General features: G+C 51.6%; 1 protein-coding gene across 1 annotated transcript in view; it reads left to right on the forward strand.

Annotated features, from left to right (window-relative positions):
• The window catches only part of SLC22A23 (solute carrier family 22 member 23), a 150,498-nt gene that overhangs the window by 106,903 nt on the left and 27,723 nt on the right, over positions 1-15,872 (forward strand). Inside the window, exon 4 of the mRNA XM_007452092.1 lies at positions 4,533-4,701. Within this exon, the coding sequence (XP_007452154.1) occupies positions 4,533-4,701 (169 nt within the window). The remainder of the gene's footprint in view (positions 1-4,532; positions 4,702-15,872) is intronic.

Here is a 15,872-nt window from a genome sequence, read left to right on the forward strand (position 1 = left end):
GGCCCAGTGGCCCCTGAGTGGCCTGTGCTGCCACCGCGGGGCTGCGAGGGGCCCGGTGGCCCTTGGCGGGCTTGCCCCTTCGTGGGGATGGCCGAGCCTCTCGGCAGTGCCCTGGGCTTTGTTGGATTTCTCACTCCCCCGCGGATCCAGAAGCATGTTTAGTTTTGGTGCTTGAACACAGTTTGGGGAAGACCGTCCTTTCCTGAGCCCGTCTCCCTCCTCCAGCGAGTTGAGTCCCCCCAACCCCTGTCCCAGGTGGGGTGACGTCTGGGTCCAGCCACAGTGACCCGGGTGGCGCCCCAGGGAAACCGCAGGGGCTGGCGCTTCTCGAGAAGTCGTGGGGACAGGAGCAGGGCTTGAAATCCTGCTGGGCTCTCTGGGAGTGCGTGCTGGCACCTGCATGCAGGCTGGTTTCTTGCCAGTCCAGACTCCCCGTTTCTTTCCTGGGGACCTGGTGCAGGAGTTCGTGAGGGTTGGGGGGGGGGGTTGGGTGTGGGCCTCACAGCCCGAAGGGGAGGCGGAGGCAGCGAGAGAGGGACTGTCACCCAGAGGAGACTGTTCTTTCCACGCAGCCTCATCAGCATCCCCTGGAGAGCAGAGGCTACTGACGTCCAAAAATCCTGTCACAGGGGCTTGTACGCATATCGTTTTGTCGGTTCCGACCGAGTTTTGCCTAAAACCCAGGATCGTTCAGGTCTCGCATGGGAGCACTTACTTTACTGGTGTTAGTCTCTGGGGGACATGAGCCCACCTGGAGCTGGACCCAGACGGCCTGAGCCTGAGGTCTGTAGGGACGACATCCTTGAATGGCGGTTGGATGTGCGTCACCTCGTGGCCGAGGAATGTTATCTACTTTGTAGGCAGGAAGGAGCAGCACAGAGAGGCTGAGCCACTTCACCCGACGGGAAGGGGCGGGGAAGGGGTCCCACGCCTGCCATGCACCCACACTGGCGCCCCAGCCTCTCCCCTGCAGGGCCCACTTCCTCCTCGTTCTATGTGGATGCTGTCAGCCAGCTGCATGTGTTCTCTCCTTACGGCCGACTGCCATCCAGAAAAACCCTGGAGACTCATTTCAGAGCAGCTGGGAGCACTTCGAGATCCCAAGAAAACATAGGCTCCCGGACCTGCAGCAAGCATACACAGCTTTTTTTAAAATGCATTTAAGAAAGGATAAGGGTTGAGCGCTCCTGTGCGCAGAGCTGGGATCAGACCTTCCTCGGGTAGAACCATCTACCTGCAGACCCCACCCCCTCCCAGATGCGGGGACTTAGGACGTTCACGCTCTGATGTATTCCTTACTCTCTTCACTTCAGAAAAGCTGACTTCTCATCATCCAAAAGGAGCATGTGATTAAAGGCAAACCCAAAGTGCCTGAGGTTCTTTGATAATTGCTTTTTCTTTTTTAAACATCTTTACAGCCACCTTCAGAACATAGTTGATTTCAGGCAGTTCGGAACGAATTCCCGGTGAGTCAAGGCAAAAGGGTCATTGTAAGTGTCATACCCGTGTCCTTACATCAGATGGCTGTGTTTTTCCATTGCCTCTGCAGGAAAACTGAAACACTGTGGATCTGCTGGAATGCTCTACGTTCTCCTACCTGATGAGATAAAGCAAAATCTCTGCTAGGATTCCTAGCAAGACAGAAGCCCTGGAGAGGTCGGGAAATGATTTTCCTTATTCCGCTCTCATAGACGTGTGCCTGGGAGACAAAAGCATTTCTCCTGCTGTGGGTGATGCCCACGGTTTGGGAGAAGCATGGTGAGCCAGTGCTAGTCAGGGAGGCATCTGGGGCTCTCGTTAAAACGCAGGTGTGGTCCTGGGGGCCTGGGCAGGGCCTGAGGCTCTGTGTGCCTAACAAGCTCCCAGGTGACGCTGATGCCTCCCGTCCAGGTAGCTGGGAGTTAGAGGATCGCTTGGGCCACTTACAGGCGAGGAAGGAGAGATCCTGTGGAAGGAGAACCACGACAAGGTCGTCGTCGTCTGAGCAGTGGTCACGGGGAGGGTCGAAGGAGGAGGAGCCAGACTGTGGAATCCTCTGCCTGTCGAGGGGCGATGCTGCTTTGTCGCCCACAAACCCCGCCCCGGGTTTGGGAAGTGGCCTGTGATCCTCGGTGTGACAGCACATGGTGTAGACTGACGTGTGGGATTAGACGTCCCCAAGGGGGCCTGGGGGAACAGAACGATAGCTGCAGATATTTTCATACTTACTGCACTGCGAAACCAAAGAGCCAGGTAGAGAAGACGAGAACCGCCAGCCCTGCGCAGGGCCTGTCAAAACAGCGAACCCGAGGACGTGAAGCCATTATGCTGTCTTGACGTTACCTCTCTGAGTGGCCAAGTGCTAAATTTTCTCATCCGATCCTAACCTGTGCCGAGCCTCAGAGCATCACACTCGCCCTGGCTGATGCCGAGTTCTGGTTTCCGTAGCAGCGCATCCACTGCTTGTGCTTATTTAATACGTGAAAACTAGAGCCTGCAACTGTTAGTCTTTTCTAAAAGACCCTGATCTCTTTATTATTTTTAAGAGCAGAAATGCCAGGTGGGCTGGGGGGGAAGGGATAGTTAGGGAGTTTGGGATCGACTATATATATTTTTTTTTTGCGGTACGTGGGCCTCTCACTGTTGTGGCCTCTCCCGTTGCGGAGCACAGGTTCCGGACGCGCAGGCTCAGCGGCCATGGCTCACGGGCCCAGCTGCTCCGCGGCATGTGGGATCTTCCCGGACCGGGGCACGAACCCACATCCCCTGCATCGGCAGGCGGACTCTCAACCACTGCGCCACCAGGGAAGCCCGGGATCGACTATATTTAAAATGGATAACCAACAAGGACCTACTGTATAGCACAGGGAGCTCTGCTCAATGTTACGTGGCAGCCTGGATGGGAGGGGAGTCTGGGGGAGAATGGATACATGTATATGTATGGCTGAGTCCCTTTGCTGTGCACCTGAAACTATCACAACATTGTTAATCGGCTATACTCCAAAGTAAAATAAAAAGTTAAAAAAAAATAAAAAAAAAAGGAACGCCAGATGTGGGGTGAATACCTGAGCCCCACTAGGAAGTGATCCTTTACGTGAACCTGGCCTGGGCGCTGAAAGGAACAGCAGCACAGTAAATGGCCAGGAGAGAACTGTTTGATCCTATTTTCTTAATTAAATAGCAAAAGTTCTTTATTAGCAAGGCCAGGTTTCTCTCTCGCTCACAGATAGCTGTGATGCTGACCTGTTTGTCTGTGGCAGGGCAAGGATGGAGATTTTGGCGACTGTTATTTCTTCCTTACAGATGAGCTGGTGTAGGTATTGGCTGGCGTAGTGCATGATCCTTGTTAATGCCGATTCCATCCTGTGGCCAGATGTAACCTGCCTGTTCCGCCCCCTCTCATCTGCTTCCCTTCTTACTGCCTTTTGACCTCTGACCTCTGCTCTGGCCTCTCGACAACCAGCAGATGGGCTGTAGCCACCGATCTACGAACAGTCTCTGGATACAGAGACGTGAGAAGTATTCTCTCCTGAGGGTCTGTCTGATTCTTTTTGAAAAAATCATTTTAACTATGCTTTTTTTAAAAAAAATGAAAAAAAAGCAAGCTTTAGGGAATCCTGCAAATTGTTGAGGAAGAATAGCAAACAAATTACAGGCTCTATAGGGGGAAAATTATAAAACCCAGCTGCATTTTCTAGTGTTGGGGACTTTTATTACAGGAATTCATGTAGTGGGTGTGCACTGATCGTCACTTGGGTGCTACAATTTAAGGTTTTGTGACCATCTTTTTTTGCGCAAGGTCAAATTAAGAGCATAGATTCTTGCAAACAGGAGGGACCGTGATGTCCTTGACATTTATTGAAGGTAGACACTGGTGTTTTTTGCAGCTGTGAAGGTGAATCAGACCTGCCCCTGCTGGCAGAGCCATCATCTGAGGGGGGTGCGTGGGATGCCCAGGTCACGGGGGCAGCAGAATTCTGAGAGGGAGCAGGGGCTTGGGTGAGATCCGCCCTACGTGATCCAGTCTGCTTCATGGTTTGGCTTCTGTCTTGTTCAGAAGATGGGTTGGGTGCGACTGACCTGTCTTGGTCTCACGTGTGAGTGGGTTGCCTGGAACTCAGAGCTCGGGGAACAGTGGGACGGAAGGAGGGGTGGTGAGGCGGGGGGAGCTGGGCTGGCCTTCCTGTGCCCTGTGCGGAGGTTGGGAGGGCCGCATGGTCCAGCAGCAGAGACGGAAGGAAGGGCAGCAGAGGGAGCTCAGAGATGCCGAGAGAGCAGAAGGTATGGGGGCCGCGTGTGATGCACGCGCTCTGTCTCCCCACGAGGCAACATCTCCTAGTTCCTGGGCCGACCACTCTCCATCACAGCATTCTTCTGCCATGATTTGCTCTGTGACCTGAGCAACGATCTCGCTCCCTTTGCAGGGGGAGCCTCAGCTCGTCCAGCCGTGCAAACGAGCATCTCAGCCTTGACGTACCACCTTGCAGTCCTCGGCCAGATGGGAAGCGTGCTGGCCCGGCGCTCACGGCTCTCTTGTCCCTTCTGTGTTCCAGGCATAGAGCTCTGCCCCCCGGGAAAGCGGTTCCTGATCACAATGGTGGCGAGCTTCGTGGCCACGGCGGGGCAGCTCCTCATGCCCGGGCTGGCCGCCCTGTGCCGGGACTGGCAGGTGCTGCAGGCCCTCATCATCTGCCCCTTCCTGCCCATGCTGCTCTACTGGTCGTGAGTATCCTCCCTGCCACCCCCCGGGCCACCTGCGTCGCGTCCCAGGGCTGCGCCCCGGGCTCGGGCCCCACGGTCCCCAGACGTCCCGCCAGTTTCAGCTTGTGGCATTTTTAATGAGGGAATTTTCCTCTCTTTTTAAAAAAATTTCCTCTTCTAAACGTTTCATCTTGGCAAACGTTCTAACATACACAGGAGGAGTGGGGCGAGGCCTAGGCGCCCCTGCCCGGCTCCAGCTACCTGCCCTCCACGGTCTGGCTGAACACACACTTGCTGGGTGTTCGACATGACTTTCATGACTGGGTTTGCAAAGGGCGGGGTCTCGTGTTGGGAGGGGAAATGTGTCTGGAGGTGTTCAGGAGAGATTTAGCAGAGCCACTGTCCCCTGTCTCCTCTGGGCTAGGGATGGGCAAACGCCGGCCCGCGGGCCAACTGTGGCCCGCTGTCTGTTTCTGTAAATAAAGTTTTGTTGGGACACGGCTGTGCTCACGTGTTTCCACATGTATCATCCGGGACCACTTTCATGCCACGATGGCAGAGCTGAGCAGATACGACCAAGACGATGTGGCCCTACAAAGCCGAAAACATTTAGTCTCTGGTCCTTTGCAGAAGTTTGTCCACCCCTCCTTTGGACGAGCCCACTAGGCCTTTTAGAACCGTGTGTGACTTCTAGTGTTTGGCTTGCTGACTTCAGGGAAAAAACAACTGAACACACTGGCCTGGCCTGGGGGTATGACCTGGGCAACCAGATGCTTTTAAACTCCTCAGGGGATTAATGTTTAGCCAAGGTTGAAAAACACCGCTCTTGGATAGAGAGATGTTTACCCGAAAAATGAGCGTTGTACCCTTTCTGTAAAAACCTCTTTTCTTTCTCTTTCCTTCCCTCCCATCCCCATTCTGTGCCAGACTCTCCCGCCGGCCCGCACTGGGTACAAGGCACTGGAGAGGAGATTTTACCCGCTACGCTGTGTTTCTATTATTTAGTCACTAATGAAAACCTGATTTGTGGCCAGAAGTCAGTTGTGTCTTAGCTTTAAGTGCTCGCCATAGCGGACACGGCTATTAATTGGGCTTCCTTTCCTAAGGTGCGGGGGAGGGGAGGAAAGCGCGACCTTGCAGCTTAATAGGCTGGCCCCGCCCTCACCCTGGCAGCAGACCCCCCAGCAGAGATATCACATGAGCCAGACTCACGTGTCTTTTCCTCAAGAGCCGGGTTCTCGCTCACAGTGTCCTCAGAGCCTCGGCAGTGGTGGGGAGGCTACAAGGACAGATGAGAAAAAGGCCACCTGCCAGGAAAAGCGTCCCCCACCCGAGGCTGGGCGGCACCCATTCCACAGGAGCCCTCGTGTTTGGGGACATCCTGCTCTTTCCTGCAGGGCCTTAAGAGGCAAAGAACGAAGTCGTTCCCCAAAGCAGGATGGAGTGGGCAGCCCATCCTCACATCCCTAAGGATATGCTGCATCCAGAGCTGGGCTTTGCTTGGTTTGGAATTTCAGGACATTTCCTTATTTAACACTTGTTTGTATCGTGTTTGTGTCAGAGGCAAATGGCAAGCACTGTATTAATAGTGGATCATTCGGTCTGGGCATTTCATGGCCCCATTGTACAGATGGCAAAGCTGAGGACACCCAACTGACCCTTGAGCCCGGAGTTGTGCTGTCTCCAGCCCTGCAGTCAGGAATCCCCCCACCCCTCTCCTCTGGCTTCCTGGGCTCCACTGCGCCCAAGGGCAATGGTGCTGTCTGCCGGCCCCTGGAGACACAGCCTCTTGGAGACTCACACACCTGTAAGGATAGGCAGAGTTGTCTCCATCACCTCCAGGCTTTGAGGCTCAGCCCAGGCTCTGCTCCCACCTGTCCCAGGTAGGAGGAAACCTGACAGAGAGAAAAGGCAGAGAAGGGTTTCCTGGAGCAGGTCTGGGGGCCTGGCCCATGTGGGAAAGCATTAGGGGTTTTGTTTATCTTATTTTTTTGTTTTAAATTTTAAAAGTATATCAAGGTTTAGTGTTAGGCAAGGTAAAAATGTTCATTTATTTAAATCCATTGTAAAACATAAATAATTCTTTGAAACACACAAATGTAAAAATATGACTTTATGGTGAAAAGGGCACCCAGGGTACTTTGATAAGTGAGAAGTGTGTGTGGACAGACAGATGGACAGCGCCCGCAGGCACCAGGCACCCCAGTATGGGGCAGACCCGCTCCACCCACCCGTGTACTTGTCCCTTGTGTTATTACGTAAGGCCCCTGACGCATGTCCGGCCTGCAGTAGCGCTTGCAGAGATCAGCTACTGCTTTTACTGTTACTATATCCCCGCCTTCCCAGTGTGGAAGCCTGGGTGTATCTGGGGCCAGTCGAGGGAATCGCAGTAAGAGGTGTGTCCCACCTCTGCCTGCAGTCATGAGCGGCTCCAGGGGCGTCACTGGCTTTTAAAGGCCATTGAGGTGCCCCCTCTTTCTCGCCCCCTAATGACCACCCTTCCTCCCCTCTGCTGCGGTAGAGGGTTTCTCGCAGAAGGCTCTGTGGTTTGACAGGATGAACTGGCCTCTGGGGAGGGCAGTGAGCTGCAGCGGCCAGCACGACCGGCTGTTGGTGACAAAATGTTAAAAGTTACTCTTTCCTTTAAGAGCAAGTATTTATCGCATGTGTCCTGGGTGCCCGGCAGCCTGCTTGGTGCTTTGGAGCAGCCCTAAGGAACAGGTGTGTTAACAGGGCCATAAAGCAGAGCACACGACATAAAGTCCCCGGGACGCAGGGTCAGGTCAGGAGCACAAAGGAAAGGGTGCAGGTGAGGGATCTTCTGGTCCACATGGAAGCTGGGAGCATCCAGACACACCAGGTAAGAGGTGACATTAACCAAATACGGACACAACGCTGACCTCCAGCACAGGAAAGGGGGTGCTGGGGCAGAGACCCAGGACAGTATTCAAGCTGGAGTGACACAGAGGCCACCGCAGGGCAGCTGAACCAGAAAGGGGCCCAGGGGCCTGGGCTAACCCCTGCACGGGGCCCGGGGCTGAGATCTCAGGCCCCTTCTGCACTTAGAACTGAGCCCTCGGGACGAAGCCGGGCCTCAGAGCATCAGTGATAACAGATCTCTGCGCAGCACAGGGCCTCAGCTCCAAAGCTGGACAACTGCCCCAGGCCGTGGGCGAGAAGGACTCACCCTCAAGACATCAGCGCCTTGGAGTCTGCACCACACGTGGCTACAAGTTCCATTCTGAATTCCAGCTGCTCTCCAAGGCTGACAGAAGAACCAGGGGAGCTCGCTGGAACCTCAGGGTCAGAAATGGAACCTCCGTGGGGAATCACCAGAGCCGGGACTCACGTGGAAGAGAATTCTCACCGAGGATGAGCTCACCGAGCCCAGGGGACCCGTTACCAAGGGCAAAAGCTATACTGCAGGGAGTTTGCATCTCAGGAATTCTGCAAAACAGACCAATCTGAAAGAGAAGTTAATTCACCTCATTTATTATGAGTAGTTACCACTTAGGCACACCGCGTGCCGTCCCAGACACGAGGGATTCTGGATACCGCCGTGCACGTCGCCAAACCTCTGCACACCGAGACGTACTTGATGGGCTGATGGGGGGCCCACAGCCTGTAAATCAGAAGTCAGCCAATAACATGCTTTCAAAAACCGGCACTAGGAAGAAATGGAATAAAGCAGTGGGGTGCAGAGGAGCAAGTGGGGTCAGGGTCTCTGAGGAAGTGACTTATGGGCTGAGACTAAATGTCCGGTGCATGTGGTCACAGCCAGGGCAAAAGCTGGCTCCACTTGGCTTTTTGTGGAAGAGGAAGGCGGTGGTCAGTATGGCCAGAGCCCGAGTGGCCAGTTGGGGCGGAAGATGACCTTGGACACAGAGGTGGGTCAGACGTGGGGGGCCTTGGGCGCCGAGCTTCCTCTGCCACCTGAAAACACGCCAGCGGCCGAAGCGGGGCAGGGCTGTGCCCTGAGAGCCTCGCTCTGTCTGCTGTGGGAGTGGCCACAGGGCAGGGCCGGTGCTGATGCTGCACTGGCTGCGGGGACGGCGGCGCCTGCGCACCAGTGGGCATGGCACTCACCTGACGGGGTCCGGTTCCAGGTCTGTTCTGCAGGTAGCCCTGGGAGGTCTCGTTTGTGGATCTGCTGGGGCACAGGTGGGTAAGAGGGCGAACAGTCCGGGCTTGGGAGGCATTCCGGGATGTGATGGAGATGTTCCGGCCACCCTTGCAAAACGCCGGTGTGTGCCGTCACCTGCCTTAGAGCATCACTGTTGGTGCCGAGTACCTGTGATGGTTTGTGAGAACGAGCGCGTGCACGTCTGCTTTGGGCCTGGCATGTGCTGGGCACGGTTGCGACACCAAGGCCTCTCCCCAGGCAGCGTCTGCCAGGTGTCGGGTGCCACGTGCCCACGCCCCTGCCTGGTGGAGCAGCTCACCAAGGAGGGCAACCTCACGTGCCTCCTTCGAGGCAGGTGCACCGTCAGGTATGGCGATTTGAACACATCTTAAAGTTTTCAGGACACGCTTTTCACGAGATCAGCTGCGTGTTTCTATGTGCGAGGCTGTATCAACCTGATATTTTCGGATTAGGTACAAGCTGGTGGTTGGTGGGATTATTCCTGTTTTTAGCTGGGGAAACGAGGACATCAAAAAGCTGCACCAAAGACACAAGTGTGGCGAGTCATTAAACACTGGTTTCTGAATGTCAGTGGTTCTCAGAGTGTGGCCACCGGGCCAGCGTCACCACCACCACCACCCCCTGGGAACTTGTTAGCAACACCAGGGCTCAGACCCCACCCCAGGCTGACTGAGTCACAGTGTCTGCGGGTAGTTTAAGAAGCCCTACAGGGGTGCTGGTGATGGCTCAAGTCCCAGAGGGCTGCTGTACACCAGGCTGCCCAGTGAGAAGGAAAAGCCAGATATCTGCTTATGGGATACGGGACCTGGTCCACTTCCGATAAAGTGAAAGATGTCGTCAAGAGTGAAAGGAGATTTGGGTTGGCTGGGGTAACAAGCGGTTCTTGGTTCTGCAAGGACGTGACACAGTTGCTGTCCTTAAGGGTCTGTGAGATGCCACACGGAACCTAGCCGCCCAGTCCAGCCCCACCGTGAGTCATCGCAGATGGCAGACGGCAGAAGTCGCAGGCATTCCTGGAACTGACAGACGAAGACAAAAAACCCTCAGTACTGAATCCAGTGACTTTTATCTGCGCTGTGAGAACATAAACCCACATGCGTGTATGTCTGGGAGTCTTCAGCTGTGGCCCGTGATGGAAGTTGCTGGGAGGGAGAGGTCCCACCTTGCTTACCTGTGTGTCCCTCACCCCTGCAGGGAGCCTGGGTGCGGTTTTCCTTCACACTCCCCAGACTCCCAGCCAAGACCCTGGGTAGGACAGGGTCTCACCTGAGACTCACCTGATGTGTGTGTTGCGTGAACTGCCTCGAAGTTTCAAAACGTGTGAAGATGCTGAATTATTAACCCAGTGCTGTTGGCAGTCAGCGTGATCGTGGGAAGCGTTCGGGAGAACGAGAAGAAGAAAATGAGCGCTGTGGGAACAATAATAATAAGGAAGTTAGAGAACGATCGAGCTGCGCTGGTGACATTGGAGAGTAAGCAACGGTATTCCTCAAATGGGAGATAAACCTTGAAACCCAGGACGTTCGACTGGGCTGACCTCGGGACTCACCAGTAGAGGAGAAACAATTCAAACCCTCGGGAAAAAGCTATGTGCTAAAAGCGATCTTAATTTTAAAAATTTCAAGAAACAAGCCATTGTATTGGGTTGGCCAAAAAGTTCGTTCGGTTGTTTTATGTTAAGATGTTATGGAAAAACCCAAACGAACTTTTTGGCCCAAAGCCAATTAAAACATTGAAGGGGTCTCATGTTAGATAGATATCCAGAAAAAAAAAATTACTAACAATTCCAATAGATAAGCGCTCCTAAATATTACTTGGCTCCTTTAAATAGCATCGGAAATCTTCTGGCCAAAATAAGACTAATTTTTAACGTTTCTTGAGGGTTTGCTCTGAGTCAGACCCTCTGAAGGAGGTTCCATGGCACATGGAGAAATCAAGGCACAGAGATTGGTAGCAGCACTGGTCCGAGGTCAAAGCCGGTAGGCCGCTCCAGAGCCAGCATGAGGACGAGTATATACATGCATCCCCGCGGCTGCCGGCCTTTGATTCCTGTAACTGACAGACGAAGACAAAAAACCCTCAGTACTGAATCGAGTGACTTTTATCTGCGCTGTGAGAACATAAACCCACATGCGTGTATGTCTGGGAGTCTTCAGCTGTGGCCCGTGATGGAAGTTGCTGGGAGGGAGAGGTCCCACCTTGCTTACCTGTGTGTCCCTCACCCCTGCAGGGAGCCTGGGTGCGGTTTTCCTTCACACTCCCCAGACTCCCAGCCAAGACCCTGGGTAGGACAGGGTCTCACCTGAGACTCACCTGATGTGTGTGTTGCGTGAACTGCCTCGAAGTTTCAAAACGTGTGAAGATGCTGAATTATTAACCCAGTGCTGTTGGCAGTCAGCGTGATCGTGGGAAGCGTTCGGGAGAACGAGAAGAAGAAAATGAGCGCTGTGGGAACAATAATAATAAGGAAGTTAGAGAACGATCGAGCTGCGCTGGTGACATTGGAGAGTAAGCAACGGTATTCCTCAAATGGGAGATAAACCTTGAAACCCAGGACGTTCGACTGGGCTGACCTCGGGACTCACCAGTAGAGGAGAAACAATTCAAACCCTCGGGAAAAAGCTATGTGCTAAAAGCGATCTTAATTTTAAAAATTTCAAGAAACAAGCCATTGTATTGGGTTGGCCAAAAAGTTCGTTCGGTTGTTTTATGTTAAGATGTTATGGAAAAACCCAAACGAACTTTTTGGCCCAAAGCCAATTAAAACATTGAAGGGGTCTCATGTTAGATAGATATCCAGAAAAAAAAAATTACTAACAATTCCAATAGATAAGCGCTCCTAAATATTACTTGGCTCCTTTAAATAGCATCGGAAATCTTCTGGCCAAAATAAGACTAATTTTTAACGTTTCTTGAGGGTTTGCTCTAAATATTACCTTTAAATAGCATCGGAAATCTTCTGGCCAAAATAAGACTAATTTTTAACGTTTCTTGAGGGTTTGCTCTGAGTCAGACCCTCTGAAGGAGGTTCCATGGCACATGGAGAAATCAAGGCACAGAGATTGGTAGCAGCACTGGTCCGAGGTCAAAGCCGGTAGGCCGCTCCAGAGCCAGCATGAGGACGAGTATATACATGCATCCCCGCGGCTGCCGGCCTTTGTCTCTTGCCTATACACTCAAGGGACAAAACACCTTCCTCCATCAAAAACAGTTTTATTTCAATAGGGGGTCAAAATAACACTGTGCAAACAGGCAAAACAAGGGCCGCGGGACGCCCCGCACACCAGGAGGGAGACTGGAATCAGTTACACCATCACTAAAGGTTAAGCCTCACAGGACGATGTTTTCCTTCCAGGAAGCGGAAGATGTGAGAAGTGAGTCATAAAAGGCATGTAGCCTCTGGGAGCTTGAATGAATCTGCAGTAATTATTTGTACAGGTTATCAGATAGTTCATTTGGGGAGAGTTTCAGGAAACTTAGAGCAAAAAAAATTTTTTTAGCCAAATCCTGTTTGTCTACAAATTATCTAGATGGGGGAAGACAAGGTAATACTGACAAAGGCAAGCATAGACATAAAAATGATTGCCCGTATGTCAGTCATAAGCATAGGATATGAGCAATTAAAAGTGAGATCAAAATGTTCTCTAAATTGGCATTTGGGGGATTTGCTGATGGTGTGGAATTTTCAGGAGCCCTCAGGCCAGAGGCAACCCCATTTTTGCCTTCTGAGTGGGCAGAGATTATGTAAAATACTAGGAACCCCTGCAGTCAACTGAAATGTTTCCAAGTAGATGTGGAGAGAGGTGCTACCACAGGGTCTGGCCTCCGCTCTGAAGGCCAGCATCACTGACCCCAGAGCCACACCGTGGTCCACGCCGACCCCGTGCCTGGCATGTGCTCCAATGTTCCATCCCACTCCCCTGCCCACCCCTGGGAGGCTGGGGGTCGCTTAAGGCCAGCTTGAGGATCTCTGAGCCTCGAGACCAGGCAGGGTTCAGGCAGCGTGCGTGCGAGCCTGTGTGTTCAAGTGTGCGCACGCGTGTGCGTGTGGTGGGAGCAGTGAGGTCAAGCTGTTGGCCGCTGGCAGAAATTGGGGAAATGGCCGTCTGGTGACAGGTGTCTAGTGAGAGCTGCCAAGTGTTTGCCCGGCTGGCAGCTGGCCAAAGTCCATGTGGACGGATAGAGAGAGAGGGGCCAGGTTTCAGAGCCGGGTGTGAGGTCAGGGCAGAACCAGCCGGGGCCCCCCGATGGTGAGTGGCGTTTATCAGTCATCATCCTGTCGGGACGAGATTGCAGCCGCAGGTAGGGGGAGGCTGGGCCCCCAGGGAGGGTCTGTGGAGCCCCCTGTAACCGGTTGCTGATTCAGAGGTGCTGACAAAATTCCAGTTAGAAGCAGAACCGCACAAAGCCTCGGTTCCTTCTGCCCACTTATCTCCTCGAATTGCTTTTCAGCATCTCATTTTATTTTTATCATTTGCAAAAATGCCAAGTTAATTCTCCTACCGTGTTACGTTTTAAATGCCCTGTGTGCCCTACGCTGTGTTCAGCCTGATCATTGTGCACGTGGATAAGTTAGTAAAAGAAGCGGAAGGAAGAGAGTCGAAGGAGAGAAAGTGGAAAAAACCAACGCAGATGAATTCCAGGTGTTCCCGTTTCTAGTGGGAACTGAGGAACATTTTTAATGGATCGCAGCCGTTATACACTGTTGCACATTCCGAGTTGCTTAGCCTGTAAAAGGCCAGCTCCGAAGGCATTTTAGGAGCCAGCTCCGTTCGTCCTGGCAACATCTAGAGCAGCATTAGGATATTGGTTCAAGTGCACTGCATGAGCAGCATGTTTTTTAACTTTCAGAAGGGGCCACGGTTACCATCAGCCCCCTGAAATAAACTAGGGAGCGAATGTTGGAGCTGGGGGGAGCCCTTGGTGTGACTCCACACACCCCACGCCACTCTACAGACGGGGAAACAGAGGCCCGGAGGTTTAGGTGACTTGCCCAAGGTCACGAAACTGGTCTATAAACCAGCCTCCTGATATAGTCCCTCCACAGTTTTGCTGTAGTGGAAGAACTCTAGAGCTCAGGCGTGTATCATTTTGAAAAACGAGATGCAGTGTTCCAAATTTATGTGACAGATAAGCTAGTGCGGTGGCCATTTAATTATGAAAGAATTCCTTGTTCTGCAAAGATTTACAAGAAGAGTTGATTTGCCTTAGGAAGACTTTAGGGTTTAACCATTCTAAGAGCCAAATTTTCTTTAATTTCATACTTGTCCCTTCTCCCTAATTTACTAAATTTAACTCAAGTCATGAGCTTTTTTTAAAGGAGCTAATTCATATCCATTTGCTCTGCCCTGAACTGAAACTACTTACCTTTTTTTTTTTTCTTTAACACCAAACAGAACTAAAGTTTAAAAAAAAATGCAACTGAAAGCTTATCTACCGGAACCAAGTGTATATTTTTGTAAGAGCTTTGAATCAGAAACTTAGGATATTCCCCCAACTGGTGTTTAATTCAATTCTAGTCTCTGAATGTTTTTCATTTTGAAAATCTTTACAGAATGTCAAAAGTTTGGTGCTTGGTAATACCCTAAAGCATTAACAGCTAGAATCACCTCTTTAAATCAAAGCACCCTTAGAATAACTAAGACTCTTTTCACACGCGCGTTCAGGGAAACTTGATCCCTACAAAGCCTCTCATGGCTGTGCTCCTCCAGCTTCACTTATGTGCTTCCCTCTGTGTTTTCTAACCTGTTTGATAGAAGACCCTCCCTGTAAGGCATTTATTAATTTACATGTTTCCCCCCGCCCCCGGCAGGCTGATCATGTTCAGTACACATTTATCCCATGAGTGCAGTGATGTCACATCACCAGTACGAGAGCATACCTGTCGACAGGTGTGTCACCCAAAACTAACTACATCAGAAACACAGACAGAACAACTTGAGGGTAAAATTAATTTCAAAGAGCGTTAGCAGTTAGCCTTACTTCCTGTCCATATTTACTTTGTGAGTAAATGTTCCAGTTCGGTGATTTGAAGAGAGAGACATACTTTGACTGTAGAACATTGCCAAGCGCAGGTGTTACATGGGTTTGCTGGAAGGCAGCCTGCGTGGAATCGTCGTCTGTGTCGGGTCCTCCAGTGGGGTAGAAGGAATACTTGCTTTATTTGTTAAATGTTAAGGAAAAAATATCAACTTCATAGTATTATGAAAGGATCGCAGTATTGCATTTTAACTTCTGATTCTTCTGAGAGACCATACAATGCAAGTAAAACAGATCCAGGAATGCAGGTCAGACGCACTTGAGACGGAGCCAGATAACAGAAGAGGCAGGAAGGAAGACAAAGATGGGAAAGCAAATCAGAAGCAACACGTTACTATTAAATCATAAAGCGTCGAGGTCTGAAAAGCATGTGGGTGAGTCAGAGGCCTAAAGAGGGGAAGCCGGCAGGGTCCTCCTGTCGGAATGGCTTCTGATGCTCAGCTTGGAGGAACAACCCAAGGGCATCGATCAGAAAACAGGGAAAGGACTTCCCTGGTGGTGCAGTGGTTAGGAATCCGCCTGCCAATGCAGGGGACACGAGTTCGAGCCCTGGTCCAGGAAGGTCCCACATGCACAGAGCAGCAAAGCCCGTGCACCACAACTACTGAGCCTGTGCTCTAGAGCCCGCGAGCCACAACTACTGAGCCAGCGCACCTAGAGTCCGTGCTCCACAACAAGAGAAGCCACACCACAATGAGAAGCCCGTGCACTGCAACAAAGAATAGCCCCCGGTCGCTGCAACTAGAGAAAGCCCGCACACAGCAAAGACCCAACGCAGCCAAAAATAAATTATTTTAAAGAAAGGTTCTTCCTTTAAAGAAAAAAAAAGAAAGGAAACAGGGAAAGCTTTCTCTTGATACAGTAACATCATTTACATTGGTACCATTGAAAAAGTAGTTCCACATAATTAAACTTTCCATATAATTCTTTAAGAATTGATACTTTATTGTAGCTATTTAGGGTGGGCATCTTTCTTTTTTTTTTTTTTTTTTTTTTTTTTTTTTTTTTG

The sequence above is a fragment of the Lipotes vexillifer genome, unplaced genomic scaffold (genome assembly GCF_000442215.2).
Source record: "Lipotes vexillifer unplaced genomic scaffold, Lipotes_vexillifer_v1.1 scaffold1162, whole genome shotgun sequence".
Taxonomy (NCBI): Eukaryota; Metazoa; Chordata; class Mammalia; order Artiodactyla; family Lipotidae; genus Lipotes; species Lipotes vexillifer.